Source organism: Balaenoptera physalus (assembly GCF_965194825.1).
Source record: "Balaenoptera physalus genome assembly, chromosome: 16".
NCBI lineage: Eukaryota > Metazoa > Chordata > Mammalia > Artiodactyla > Balaenopteridae > Balaenoptera > Balaenoptera physalus.
Window position 1 is genome coordinate 21,633,151 of NC_138898.1, and position 15,285 is coordinate 21,648,435.

The following is a 15,285-nucleotide window of genomic DNA, read 5'->3' on the forward strand; positions in this document are numbered from 1 at the left end:
AGGGCTGGGTTGTGATTCCTGCTTTTACAGAAACAGAAACTGAAGTTTCAGAGAAATGAACTAAAGTACTCACGGTCCCTAGAGCTTAAGTGGCAGAGTTGGGGCTGAGACCCTATGCTGGGGGCAGGGAGTTGGGAGGGGGGCACATTGTAAGGGTGAAGCTGAGGACACCATGGCCAGGTCAGTTTTTCCATCTGCAAAATGGACACATTGGGAGGGCCCTCCCCAGTCAGGTGCACTGCTCTCTGCTCCCCACAGCCTGGGACACCCAGGTCCTGCCTCGGAGAGGCCACCCACCATACTCAAAGGGCCTAAAATGTCATGCCTGTCCCTTGACATTTTCCCTAAGTCCCCTACCTCAGCCCCTCCCATCTCAGGGGATTCTGGCTCTGCCCTTCCTGGGCTTCATGCTAGACGCTGCTCATTTGCCATTAGTCACCAGCTGGTAGAAAAGCTGAGACCATGTCCTTATTACGATCCCACCCACTACCACCCAGCCCTCCCTCCCCTCCCAGCTCAGCCATCCAGGGCCATCTCTGGTCTGGAGGTCCCTTGTCCTTAGGGAATAGCTGAGCCCAGCCAGGGCTTGGGAGCCCAGCTGTGCTGTAACCTCAGGCAGTTTCCCCAACCTCTCTGAACCTTAATCCTTTTCCTTTTCTTCCCTTCCTTCCTTCTTTCCATCCTTCCTTTTACTGTGACTCATCCCTCCCTCTCTCATGCCATAGACACTTATTGAACGTCTACAGTACACCAGACACCATGGGTCACAAGCATGGACCACTGCTCTGACCTCTGAACCCTGGAAGAGCCAGCCCAGGCTTTTGAACCAAGCCCGAGTTCCATGCCCCGACTTACTGAGTGTGTGACCTCGGGCAAGTCACTTCACCTCTCTGAGCCCCAGTTTCCCCATTTAATAAATGACTAAAATCATATTGTGAGATTTAAACAGAATATCTGACTGGTAATGGGTTATTCCAAAGTTGTAAAAATTCACCTTTGTCTCCACCTCAAGGCCTGGAAATCCTTATGGAATGAAGGACTGACCCCTCGAATGGGGGAGTTCAGGCATCAATCAGTGAGCCTGAGTCCAAGACTTACTTACGAGGCAGGGAGTTCTTCTAAGAAACCCCCAAATATTGTAGAACATGCAAATATTCTACCTTGTTTGCAACCTGCTTCACCTACGCACGTCAGAATCTCCCTTTTGTGGGTGAAGGGGAGCCTTGACTCTTGATGACATCATCATAAAAAGGTTTTAGGTGACATTTACTGAGCACTTACTATGTGCCCCCCACTGCACAGACATTATCTCTAATTCCCAGAAGTGGTGATTCTTATCATACCTGCTTTAGAGATGAGGAGATTGAGGTTTGGACAGGTCTAGTAATTTACCCAGGATCACACAGTCAAGAATGACCTCAGCTGTGCCCTGCCCTGCACTTCCCCTGTAAGGGATGATGAAGGGTCACCTTCTGCACTGTCTGGGGACCTTGAGCTCACAATCACCCTCCCTGGGCCTCAGTTTCCCCCTCAGTAAAATGGTTTTGAATTTTTACTTGCACAGTGAGGTAAGACAAGGCAGGGTTTCCCAACCCCTCTGAGCAGATGGGAAAACTGTGGCCCAGAGTGAGGCAAGGGCCCCCTGGTCACCAGGCCTGGAATCCTGGTCTTTGGGTTCAGCCTGTGGTCTGGTCTTTATCTGTCACTTCTTGGAAGCCAGTTCTGACTCAGACTGCCCTGGGATTGATTGCGCAAGAGCCTTAATCACTTAGGTGGTCATAGTTCTACAGAAACAGGGAGAGGAAAGAAGAGGCGGCAGCTGGCGTGGTCAGGGACGGGTCTGGGGCTCTGTACCAAGCCCCATGCAGGGCACCAGGAACAACCTGATGGGTAAAAAGCTTCCAGTGGATTCCTGCCCTCCAGGGAGCTCCCAGGTGGGGGTGATAAAGGGAGATTAGTGCCAAGTGGAGAAGAAATGTCATTTCCAAACGGAAAAGAATGGACAAAGGCAAAACCCATCCTTTCATGTGGGGCAGGTCTGACTCTTGTAAAAACGCTGAGCCTGCAGCCTTCCTTCTGCAGAGCCTGGCTGTCCCCGGGCCTCCTGTTTCTCCTTGAGGTCCCTACTCTCAGGGCCACGTTCTGGGACACATGGCATTTTTGCTCCAAAACTCAGAGGCCCCAGTTATTGAGTGCTCACTATGTACTAGGTGCCCAAACTCAGTCATTACGGTTGAGTCTTACTTCAGGCCTGTGAGGGAGGAATTCTTGTCCTCATTTTGCAGAGGGGGAAACTGAGGCCTGGAGAGCCAAAATACCTGCCCATGGCTACATAGTGGGATCTCAAACCCTGGCTTCTTGACTGATGTTCGTGCACCCCACTCCTTCCTTTGAGCTCTCGCTAGCTGTAGGGAACAGTTTCTACAACAATCTGTAAGATGGGGCAATGACAAGGTTCACCCATTGGGCTATTTTATGGGTCAGCAGGGCCCAAAACTGTTGTCAGTTTGTTCACTAAGACCTCAGGCAGGGTCCATTTGACTCAGGGACACACATCTACTAAAACAGCACAGGTTTGTTCCCTGCACTGTGTCACACAGGAATGGAAACTGGGGCCAATTTTGTAGCCTAAATCCATCAATAGATATGGAACTTATTCTGGAAAAAGGGCTGGAGGAGGCTCACAGGCCCCTGCCTCTCCAAGGACCCTCCCTGTTCAGGACTTGTGGTGGGTAAGAACCATAGGAGGCTGGGGGACCAGAGGGAGAAGAATGGGTGATCCCCCCACCCACTAGGGTGCTAGGAGTGAGAGGTCAGAGGTTGAGTCCCTGGGACGTTGGTTTTGTTTCCTTCTGGCACAGGCTGGACCTGAAGGAACATCATCAGTAGAAGGAGGGAGTCGGGGAGGGGTAAGTGGATGGATGGATGGATGGATGGATGGATGGATGGATGGGTGGATGGGTGAGTAGATGGATGAATGAATGATTAGACGGATGGACCATTAGATGGATAGAGGGATGGATGAGATAGAGGGATGTCTCTGGATTTTGCGACAGAGACAGGTGTGTTGTGTCTGTCTTTGTGGGTGTGTCTGCATGTCTGTACGTGAGGCCATGTCTGTCTGTGTGTCCGTCTCCCAGTATCTGCACCTTTGTGTGTCTGTAAGTGCCCCAATCTGATTTTGTGTCCACCTCTGGTGGTGTGTGGTCTGTGTGTCTGTGAGCTGGGTGCATCCGGACACCTGCTTATTTGTGTGTGGCTCTTGGTGGGTACCTGTCCGTGTGTGTCTGGCTGTGTCTATGTACAGGCATGTCTCTGATTTTAATCTGATTTTCTATCCGTGTCACCGTGTCTGTGTGTCCAGGTTTATTTGCCGTATCTGTCACAGTGTGTCTGTGTCTCTGTGCGTCCACAACCCTACGTCCCTGATTGTGTGTCTGTGTCTGCTCCATATGTATCTTTATCTGACGGTGTGTGTCTTCTTGATCCCGGGTCTGACCTGACTGGGGGTCCATGTCTGTGTATCCAAGTATGCCTGTGTGTCCTGGTGCAATTGTGTGTCTGTATCTGTGTGTGTGTTTCTGTATCCATGTGTCTCTGTTACCCAAGATCTGACTCTGTGTATCCAGGTGTGTCTGGGTGTCCCGGTCTGTGTGTCCCCGTGGCTGCCGTCCCAGCCCTGCGTTGTTTCCCCAGGGGGCGCCCTTGCCCAACCTTCACTTCCTCCCCCGTCTCCTGACCCCCGGGTGCGCCCCAGCCGGCTGGTGGAGAGGAGCGTGGACCCAGACAGGGCACCGCCGCCCCGCCAGGTCCCCGCCTTCCCGCGAGGCCCCGCCCCTAGCCCGCCCCTAAGCGGGCTATAAGTTCACCGTCGGTCTCAGCCTCTGCATCGCCCGTCGCTAGTGGTCTGCACTTGCAGAGTCCTGCCACCGGTCTGAGGAGCACAGCCGCCACCCGACCATGGCCGAGGGTGAGTATCAGGGTCAGCGCCTCTGCGACCGCTCAGGGGCCCCGGGTCCAGCCATCCTTACCTGGTCTCTGTGGTCCCACCGGTGCAGTGGGGGTCAGGACCGGGCTGGGCTCGATCCCTAAGTCCCCGATTTGGAGCTCAACGTGTGGGCTGGGCTGGGTGAGAGGTGCTTGGCTTCCAGTCCTGGCTCTGCCTGGGGCCTCAGCTTCCCCATCCCCAGGGCATAGTCATTAACCTCTGCCTTCCTGGATCAGATGAGGCAATGGAACGCGAAGGCGTGCTATGAACGGTAAAGTACTGTGTTAGCAGACCACTGTCACTTGTCCTCCTTCAGTTAGTGGGAGCTGCCTCCCTGCTGCGTGCCAGGCGTGAAGCTGTACAGAGGGTGCTGGCCTGGACTCACGTATTTAGTTCTGGTTAGTCCATGGTGATGTGTAACCCAAGCCTGGCTGTTTCCTTGGCGTCGGGGGCCAGAGAGGAGCTCCCAGCATCCTATGGGGGAGAGGCCTGAGAGCAGATTTGCTCTCCTAGGTCCCTCCCTGCCCTCAAGTTCTGCAACCCTGGTCCTTGGCCACTGGTTGAGTCTCAGTTTCCCCTCCTGTAAAACATGGACAGTAATGCCAGTCCTCGGTACATCTGTGAGGGGACTGGAGAAGGGGCTCAGTTCATTTCCTATACACACACACACACACACACACACACACACACACACACGGGCAGGGCTACCATTTCAGAGGAGGGATTTCTACGATGGGGGATGCGCCTGTACTAATGCTGCTGGACTCAGCATCCTGGCTGACTCTTGGGTCAAGTCCATTTGGAGGTGGCCTCTGTACCACTTCTGCAGCCCCCAGGAAGGAGGGTGGGCAGAGGGAACATGGAGAGGGACTCGGAGCACGTGGGGCAGGAACAAGCAGGAGGAACCACCGACGTGCCTGACCTGCTGTGTGATCTCGGGCCATCTTTGTCCCTCTCTGGGACCCAGCTCCCCAACACATGCGATCGAAAGCCAGCTCAGGGCTGGCTGTGACGCGTCACCTAGGTGGTCACTTGTGCCCCATGCAGTTTCCCACCCTGTCCCCAAGAGTGGGGCTCAGTAGACCTGGGGGACTCTGGAGATGCCAATTATGATGAGCCCCCTGCCCCATTGCCAGAGTGGCCACTTCCTACAGGGGTCCCGGTGGCCTGGAAGACCTCGGGTCCTTTCTCAGTGCAGAAATCCTAAGATCCTAGACCCCAGTGTTTCTGCACCTCTAGAGCTGGGCATGATTTCTGGAAATCTTTCTTCACACAATAGAGTGAGAAAGCGCTGCATCTGCCCCAGACCAGGGACTGACCATCTCTCTAAGGTCTCCTAGGGGAACAACAGTGGCCTCTTTCTTGCTTAAGCTCTCTGGAGTTGAAGTTTCCCAAAACAGTGTTTCTTCACCCCAGCAGGCCAGCAGGAAGTTCTTCCTTGTGGCTAGCGGAGGTCTCTCTTGCTGTGATTGCAGGGGCCTCAACTTCCCCCAGGTCTCCTCCTAGGCTTGAAACAACACAGGATGTGGGTGGGGAATGGGAGGAGTGGAGGGGGGCAGGGGGATGAACAACAAATCCTGAGCTGTGAGCGAGGTGGTTACCAGTGTGGGCTCCCGAATCTACAGCCCTGGATTCAAACCCCAAAGCTTCAGCTTGTGCTTGCCATGAGACCTGGGGCCATGTGATGTCTCTGTCTACAAAGTGAAGATAGTGATAGTAGCTGTGTAGGTGGGTAGTTGTGAGGTTTAAGTGGAGATAATCCATGTCAAAGCCCTCGGCAGTTACTGGGCAATTTGTTTGCGCCTCATTTGGGGGATATTCCATGGCGGGAGGGAGGAGACCTGCATGTATGTCCCTGTGGAAGGACCCACTTGCTGGGTGGCTTTGGCAAATCCCTGCCCCTGGGCCTCAGTGGGACCACATATTCTTAAGGGTCCAATAGTTCTGAGCATCTCCCTTGCCCACTCCTCTCACCCTACGGTCCCCCTAATCTTGACCTCGATTAGGTCAGATTGAGCTTGCCAAGGTTTATGAGATTTGACCCTCACTCTCCCATCACCCCAATCCCTCCCCTGGTCTTCAGCTCCCTCTGAAAATATGGGAAAAGAGAACTTTCACATATCAAACTTTTGCCCTGGGCTCGGCCCTGGGGAAAGGGTGTCCTCTGCTAGACCTCACAGCAGCCCTTTGACGCTTCAGAAAAGGAGGCACAGAGAGGGAGAGACACCTTCCCCGGGATCACACAGCGGCACAGCAGAACTAAAACTCAGGTCCAGAAGACTCCAAAACCTCTGTTATTGAAAAAAAAATTTTTTATTATGGAGAATACTGAACATACATAAAAGTAGAGAGAAGAGTAGAATAAATGCCTATGTTCTCGTCACGTGGTCCCAACTACCACCAACTTATGGCTACTGTTGCCTCGTGCCCTCACACCCCCCAGCCCATTATTTGGAAACAAATCCCAGGCAGCACATCATTTCATCTGCAAATATTTCAATATATCTTTCCAAAGAATAAGGACTTCTTTTTAGACATAAACAAATTAAAAATTCCTTAATATCACCATTATACATCAGTATTCAAATTTCTAATTGCCTCATGCATGTAATAAGTAGTTTTTAAAATCCAAATCCAAATAAGGGTCACACAGCACAGTGGGTTGTAATGTGTTTTAGGTTTCTCTTAGTCTATAGGTTATCCCTTCAACTTTGTTTTCTTGTCTTTTCTTTTTTTTTTTTTTTTTTGGCAATTTCTTGGTTAAAGAAACCGAACACTTTACCTATAGTTTCCCAGAGTACGAATTTTGTTGATTGTTTCCTGGTTCTGTGTTTACATCTTCCTCAGTCCTCTGTATTTTCTGGAAATTGGAAATTGAACCTAAAAGGCAAAGCCTGTGTAATTAATCGATACCGAATACCACCCCCCTTTTTACCGAAAGAGCCCTCCAATCATAATAGACTAGCTCGTGTTTAGTAGGCATTTATTATGTGCCAGGCACCGGGCTAAGCGGCTCACCACAGCCCTGTTAGGTGGGTCCTGCTGTCCCCACTTGTGGACACACGGGGAAAAGTGAAGCCCAGAAAAGCTGAGTTGCCTGAGGGCCCACGGCTGGGAGGTGCAAAGCCTTCCCCACTTGCCACAGTGAGCGCAACCTGTGATTAAGAGCTGGGGAGGGAATTCCCCGTCGGTCCAGTGGTTAGGACTCTGGGCTTCCACTGCAGTGGGCCCAGGTTCGATCCCTGGTCGGGGAACTAAGATCCTGCAAGCTGCGCAGCACGGCCAAAAAAAAAAAAGAGTTGGGGAGATTCAGGCCCATTTAGCCCCTGGGTGACAGGGCGGGTGGGGATTGGGAAGGCTGGCTCCCGGGGGCGCCCTGAACCCGTCACGTCCAGGGAGCTCAGGGCTCACAGCTGGCTGAGGGATGGAACCACGGCTCAAGCCCCTCACTGCCTCCACAGATCTTGTTCTGGAGAGATGTGACCTGGAGCTGGAGGCCAATGGCCGTGACCACCACACGGCTGACCTGTGCAGGGAGAAGCTGGTGGTGCGACGGGGCCAGCCCTTCTGGCTGACGCTGCACTTCGAGGGCCGAAACTACGAGGCTGGCATGGACAGCCTCACCTTCTGTGCCGTGACCGGTGAGTCCCACGCCCGCACCTCCCTGTTCTGTGATTTCGTTGTCCCCTGACAGACCATGGGACAGGTGACGCCGTTCCTCTTCGCCCCCTGAGAAATTCCCAGCGGTCATACCCCATTTTACAGATGAGGGAACTGAGGCCAGAGAGCGCAGAGATGTCTCCGCTGGCCACTCAGTCTTGTAGATAAGTCTGTGCTTCTGGATGCCTGGGTTCCTGACCACCTGTTGTCACCAGGGTTGAGGAGGAGGTTTGCCGCCACACAGGTCCATCGAGGTCCTGCCTGCCTTTTCCCACATCAAAACAACTTCCCAATTCTTATCAACAGCCGCCCCCGCAAACCCACGCAACCTGACGAAGCCTCTGGGATCAGGCCCAAAGGGGGTCTGGTTGGTGGAGAGAACCCCAGCTGGCTCCAGCCCTCTGAGTGGGCAGTTTTATGTTCCCCTAGTTCTATCTGTAAGCCTTGGGAAGCTGCCTCAGGCTCAGGGGCTGGACAGACAGACCTGGGTTCTGGTGTGGACCAGACTGCCTACCCGCTGTGTGACCTTGGGCAAGTTGCTTAGCCTCTCTGAGGTAAAGCACTCCTGGTGGAAGGTCGTTAGGTGAGAAGGGCCTGACATGAGGGAGTGCTCTGCAGACGTTAGCAGCTGTTCGCTGGTCTTGCTCCAGGGACTCCAGTGATGGATGAAGGGACATTGAGGCCCCAACCACCCCATCCCCAGATGCCCAGTGTCCAGTCTTCTTTGCTATTCCCAGGAAAGTGGCCTTAAATGCCAAATCCCTGGGTTTGGCTTCTGATGGGAACCACTCCCTTGAGGTCAGAGAGGGGCCGCCTGGCTGGGACTCTGGCCCAAGGGTGGGAAAGGTGAGCTCTAGCTCTTTCTGAGGTCTCTGAGGCCAGAGAGCAAGCAGGCTGAGGCCCATACTACCTGGGAGGCCGTTTGATAAAGCTTATCACAGCGCCTGCAGACCGGCCACGGATATCCCCTTCATCCCTTTCCTCCCTCCCCCTTCCCTTCTGGCAGGAACACACCTACTAGCCAGGGCACCCCCCCACACACATACCCAGCATCCTTGGGGTTCTTCCAATAAATCTGAGGGGCCTCCTGCAAGTCTCTGATCTTTCCAGCCTCAGTTTCCCCCTCTGTAAAGTGGAAGGCTGAATCCATGGCAGTTAAGGGCTGGGTGTGGTGCCCTGAGAAGTGTCAGGCTTGGCTTGATGAAAATCACATCTATGGTGTATTCATACTCATCCTGAATCCTTCTGTTCTGGAAGCGTAACTAGCACCCATCTTACAGATGAGAACTCTGAGGCTCAGAAAGGTCAAGTTACTTGCCCAGGTCACACAGTAAGTTAGGGACACAGCAGGATTGAAACCCTGACCCCAGAGTGATCTGAGAGCAGGGACATTTACTTGTTCACCACAAGTGCCTGCCGGCCTCAATTTGTTCCTCTGTGAAATGGATGGTCGACGAACTGCCAGCTTGGGTATTTCCCACCTTGTTTTCCTTCTTTCACTTTCAAGGTGTCCGAATTTCTTTCTCCTTCTCCATTTGTCTAGGCAGCCTGACACTAGGTCATGAGGCCCCAAGTTCAGGGTTGGGGCCACGGGGGAGGCAGGCAGCTGACCTTCTTACCCCAGCAACTAATCTCTGTTCTCCAGTCTCTGCCAACTTATCTCAAACCATAGGCAACCTGCCCTGGTAACGTCCACAGCCCCCGGGGCAGCCACAGAAGACACTGTATCTCTGGGTGCACTCAGCCTCCCTGTCTGGGCTACCAAGACCCTCCTGTGGGCTGGGGAAGCTGGGAAACAATACCAGGAAGCGGGGCCTTCTGCCTTGAGGCCTGGCTTTGGTCAGCCCCCAACCCTGGGCCTGGCCTGGGCACCCTGCCCTAGTGTTGGAACATTCTAGCTTATGATCAGCCTGTCCTACCTCTTCAGGGAAACTGAGGCCCAGAGAGGGGAGAGAGCTGGCGAAGGTCGCTCAGCAAATGGGGTGTGTGACCTGACCCCACCCATGCCCAGATGCCATGCATTTCACCCTGACAGTTCGAGGCCGGACAGGCTCTGCTGTGGGGTACAGACCACAGCGGACAAGCACCATCCTTGTTAAGAAATAAAGCTCTGCTTCCCCGCAAGGCGGGCCAGGGTTGGGAGGGTGGGTCGGGTGAGAGTGAGGTCAGCCTGAAGCAGTGAAAAGAACCCTTATGCAACTAATAGAAGGCTTGACTCTGGAAGGTTCCCCTCATCCACCCCACCCAGCCCCTCACTGCCATGGTCGGGGTAGTGGCCAGGACCCCTCAGGTCTCCAGGGTCATTTACCCAGAGGGGTCTCTGCGGCGCCTCTAGCCCCACAAAGAGTACCGTGTGGAACCGCAGCCAAGGAGTTTTCTAAGCCAGCTTATGTGAGCAGCACTGGGGCCAGGGGACAGCCCGTCCTCATCTCCTCCACCAGGACCCCTCAGAAGAAAGGGGTGTGTAAGTGCGTGTATGTACGCGGCTGCCGCGGGACAGAGAGAAAGGGAAATGTGTTTCCTGGCCTGTCCCCGAGGGTGGTGTATCAATAGTGACGGTGGCTATGGTACCTGGCCCAGACCATTACCATGGAGACCAGATCATTGATCATCCAAACAGAGTCTTTTCTGAGAATGAAGGAGGTGCCATTAAGAATTATGCTGAAAAAAAAAAAAAAATTATGCTGGGAGAGGGAGGAGATATGGGGATTTATGTATATGTATAGCTGATTCACTTTGTTATAAAGCAGAAACTAACACACCATTGTAAAGCAATTATACTCCAATAAAAATGTTAAAAAAAAAAAAAGATTATGCTGGGACCACAGGCATAAAATGGGACTATCCTGGGAAAACTGGGACGTATAGTCACCCCAACTTTACCCCTTTCGGTCTCAGTTTCTGTATCTATGAAGTGATTCAAATGAACCAGACACTTACTGCATTCCACTCCAGTCTCAAAATCTGTTATTTGGCCCGAGAACTCTGATTTGTAATGGTCTCTTTGGATGACACTGGGGATAGCTCATATTTACTGCATAATTACCATGTGCTAGTCACTGCTTTAAACTCTCACTGGTTCCTCTAAACAGCATTAGAAGGTGGTAGTGACAATAATAAAAAATAACTATTATTTATTGAACACTTACTATGTGCCAGGCATCTTGCAATGTGCTTTACAAGGGTCACCTTCTTTGAGCCTCACAATGACCTTATGAGGAAGTACTGCAATTGACCTCATTTTACAGATGAGGAAACTGAGGCACAGAGAAGCTAAATAGCTTGTCCAAGGTCACAGAGCCAGTTTCAGACCTGGAGTCGAACCTTTCCAGGCATGAAGTCTAAGCCTGTTTTCTTCTTTGATGAGAAAATCGCAGATCAGAGAGGCCTGGTGACTTAGCCCAGGTCACACAGCACTCAGGGTCTAAGTGGTGGAACCAGACCTAGGCTGGCTCTCGGGCCCCAGTGCTGCCCAACTTCTCCCCTAAATACTGACTCTGGAAGACAGGGAGCATTTAAAGGCTTACAGCTGGCTCCTGGCACTCAGACAGGGCCCCAGAGGCCTGTGTCATGCCTGTTAGTTCATATTTATATTTGGGCGTGGGAGTGGGTGGGGCTGGCAGGTAGCCCCTCAGTGAGCAGGCCCCCATATTGTCAGTAGTGGGAGGGCAGAGCTGCAGGGAGGGAGATGCAAGAATAAACAGAAACCCTCCTGAGCAGCCACCCAACCAGGCAGAGAAGGTTTTGTTTCTTCTCTCCGCCGTCCAACTCCAGAAAGGGTGACCAGCCCCCCTCACCCTCGCCATGACTCAGACCTGCCTGCATGGGCTAGGCCCTGCCCTCCACCTGAAAACGAGCCAGTTCAAGGCAGGCTGTCACCACACTGAGCCCTGAAACCCCCCCACTAGGGAGCATCCCTTTTGGGAATGAGAGGCACCATGGGGGGCAACCCAGGGCCTAGAGATGTGGACTTGGCTGTTAGCTTTGCCGCAGACCCCTGGGATGTTTTTGGGAGAGCCCTTCTCTCTGAGCCTCAGTTTCCCTCACCAAGGGGTCTTGGGGGAAGCAGGAAGTGCCAAGGTGCTTTGTAAAGTGTAAAAGGCTGTAGGGAGGTGAGGGATAGTTCTGGCTCTTCGTGGCTGCCTATGGAGATACAGAGGCAAAAAGTTGGAGGGGCCCTTGGGAGATAGACACCTAGACCTGCATTGGCCAGCACCCTCTGCTAGCCAAGAGCAAGCAGGCTTTCAGACAGGCCCCACTGGGGACATCAGAGGACCAAGCTCCCGCTCTACTCAAAGTCTCAGCTTCTTTTTCTGAAAGTTAAAGGATTTAGGCAGGAGAGGAGGACCTTCGGGGAGTATCTTGCCTAATTCCTGTCCATGTTACAGATGGGCAGACTGAGCCCAGAGAAGAGAATGGTCTTCCCCAAAGTCGCGCCAGTCCAGAACAGTGTGACTGTGACCCTGTCCCAGGCCACACTGTCCCCTCTCCCAGGAGGAATCTCCCAGGAGATTGAGGACGTGCTGTGTGCCTGCAGCTTTTCATGTATTCCCGCAAAACCATCCTGCACATTTTGGGGTCTGATCCCCATTTTACAGATGAAGAAGCTGAGGCTCAGAGAGATGAAACCTGTCGCCAAAGTTCCCTCAATGGTTAGTGACAGAACTAGGCCTCAAACCCAGGCCCAGGGGACCCCAGACATGTGCTCTGCTCCTGCCAGCCCTGGCGCTCACCCTCCCTCACCACCCCTGGCTCACGGCCCCTGCTTTCTCCCTCTGCAGGCCCAGCCCCCAGCGAGGATGCCGGGACCAAGGCCCGCTTCGGGCTGTCCGATACTGTGGAGGAGGGTGCCTGGGCGGCCACGGTGGTGGACCAGCAGGACAGTGCCCTCTCGCTGCAGCTCAGCAGCCCAGCCAGCTCCCCCATCGGCCTGTACCGCCTCAGCCTGGAGGCCTCCACTGGCTACCAGGGCTCCAGCTTCGTGCTGGGTCACTTCACCCTGCTCTTCAATGCCTGGTGCCCAGGTGAGCTGCGCTTCATCCGCGGGCGGGGTGGGGAGATGGGCAGGGCTGGACCCACCCATGGGAACCACTGAGGGTGGGGGGATGGGGCGGAAGAGACATCCAAGTGAATTGAGTGAGGCCTACTGTATACAGTTCCGTGCTCCAGCCTCCCAAAGACCTTGTGATGTCAGAGCTCATTATTCCCATTTACAGAGGAGGAGACAGGCTCGCGGAAGCAAAACGACTTGCCCCAGCCTACGTAGCTACCAAGGGATCTCACCCCGTGTCTGAGGCCCTGGCACTGTGAGCTGGGCCTGGAGGTGGCCCGGGTTCAGAAGCCCCGTTCAGGAAAGGGGTGCCCAGTGGATGCTCAGGGCCGTGGCTTTATGCCTGGTTGTCTTCTGTGGGGCTCTGTTTTAAATCCCACCAGACTGGCTTGGGGAAGGGAAACAGGGAGGTGGAGGGGCGGGGTACCCAGGAGAGGTGGACAGGAGCAGTTTGGTCACCTAAGTGCCTCCTTACATGCTCTTTCAATGATGTCTGTCAACAATCCCCAGGGGGAGAGGTTAGCATCCTCGTTTTACAGACGGTAAACTGAGGCTCAGAGATAAGTGGCTTTAGGCAGGTCCTTCAAGAAGCAAGTGGGCGATGCTGGACAAAACTAGAGAGTCAAGGAGAGGGCTGAGTCTGTCTTGAGCAGATGGGAGGAGACAGGGGGGCGCCACAGGCCTTCCCAGGCCTCAGTTTCCGCATGTGACTTACAAGACAGTGGGCTCTCTTTCCTTCCTGCTCCTACGTAGCCCAGCAGAGAGAGGTGCCCTGTGGGCGGGCCCAGTCTGGGAATGGGCTGTCCCTCCTCAAAGCCCGGGCCCAGGGCAGAAATTCTGGCCTCTCCAGCATCAAGACAACCAGCTTCCTACTAGGCCACTGCTTTCTTTCTTTCTTTATTTTTTCTCCATTTTGGGGCATTTTATTTGAACAGAAAGATTTTTTTATTTTCTCTTTTACATACTTTGGCTTTTATTTCTAATTATAACAGTAAGACATAAGAACACCCTCTTTATAAAAGCTTCAAGCACTACAGAGAGACAACCCCCCTTGACTCTCTTCCTTGGGAAACACCATTATTAGATGTCTTTGGGGGGTTTATCTCCTTAGATTCCAATGTATGTGCCTGGAGACGTCGCTGTATTTTTTTTTTCTTCCAGTTTTATTGAGATGTAATTGACATACAGCACTGTATAAGCTTCAGGTGTGCAGCATAGTGATCTGACTTACGTACATCGTGAAATGATTATCACAAGTTTAATGAACATCCATCATCTCATATAGATACAAAATTAAAGAAATAGAACAAAATTTTCCTTGTGCTGAGAACTTTTAGGATTTATTCTCTTAAGGACTTTCATATGTAACATACAGCAGTGTTAATTACATTCATCATGTTGTACAAGACCTCACTGCGTTATGGGTTTCCCCATCTTTCTTAAACATAAAAGAATCTTACCATATACATCAGCCTACAGCTTGGGTTGGTTTTCTTCTCCCTCTACTGTACATCTTGAGGCTCTTTCCGCATCAGGCTGCAGACATCTGCTCGTCCTTTTTAAGAGCTGGGAGTGCCCTGGGTCTTGCCGGGTGGGTGGTTCGTTAGTCAGGCTCCCACCCACAAGCATGAGTTGGTCCCCTGTGGCTTATCGGAGGGAGGAACACCCTTGATCACATGCCCTGTGGCCACACGGAATGGCTTCTCAGGACAGAAGTGGCCTTGCTGGACCCACTGTCCACTCATTTTGATTTTAGTCAATGTGAACTTACAGCTACTTGGCAACCCTGCCCGCAGGGCAGGAACGTGGCAGTGCCCCTCCCTGACCCCAACACCGTGGGGTTTCAGAGTTCAGGAACGGGGAGTGAGGGTCTGGGGGATGTCCCCTTCCTGTGGCCTTGGCTCCTCCCTGCCTGGAGGGTTGGGCTGACAGTCAGCCAAGCAGCACAGTGACTAAAGGGACCCACATCCCAGGCCAGGAACTGGTGATGCGGAGGCAGGAAGTTGGGCTCAGTGGGGGGTGGGCGCGCTAGGGGAGGAAACTGCTCTCCCTCTGGGGGGAGGGGGGATCTGCCCGTGACCTGGGGGCCTCCCGTCCCTGAGCTCCAACATGGTCGGGATCGGGATCTAGCGGCCCCAAGGCCTCCACCTTTACCAGCTAGAGACCTGAGCGGGGACATAGTCCCGGCTTCCTGGGCTGCGGTGGGGACAATTCAACATGTGCTGACACTTTCACTGGATGTGAAAGTACCGTGGGCTTTTCCTTCTCTTAAATTCTTCCTGCCACGCTGCCCGCTGATTTACAGCCACATAGTTCATTTATCTGAAGGCTGATGTTTATTGCGCAATCTTTAGAGCCACAGGGCAGGATGCAAAAGACACCCAGCCACTTTCACATTTGCTTCCTCCAAGCTGTAAGGTTGCTGGTCGCTGTAGAGGAGCCCAGGGGTCTGAGGGGCCGGGCAGCTGCATCCCAGGCACTGGACATGTTTCCCCAAGCTGATTTCAGTAGGCACGCTGCCTGGGCCCGCCATACTTTTAGGGACCCATGAAAATGTGTTAATTTCTTTTAAAATCAGAAGAAACAA

General features: G+C 53.2%; 1 protein-coding gene across 1 annotated transcript in view; it reads left to right on the forward strand.

The window, feature by feature from the left end:
- The first annotated feature begins 3,830 nt into the window (after positions 1 to 3,830).
- TGM2 (transglutaminase 2) overlaps positions 3,831 to 15,285 on the forward strand; it is a 32,314-nt gene continuing 20,859 nt past the window's right edge. The window contains exons 1-3 of the mRNA XM_082430178.1: positions 3,831 to 3,970; positions 7,450 to 7,629; positions 12,430 to 12,672. Coding sequence (XP_082286304.1) covers positions 3,961 to 3,970; positions 7,450 to 7,629; positions 12,430 to 12,672 — 433 coding nt within the window. The 5' untranslated portion in view covers positions 3,831 to 3,960. The remainder of the gene's footprint in view (positions 3,971 to 7,449; positions 7,630 to 12,429; positions 12,673 to 15,285) is intronic.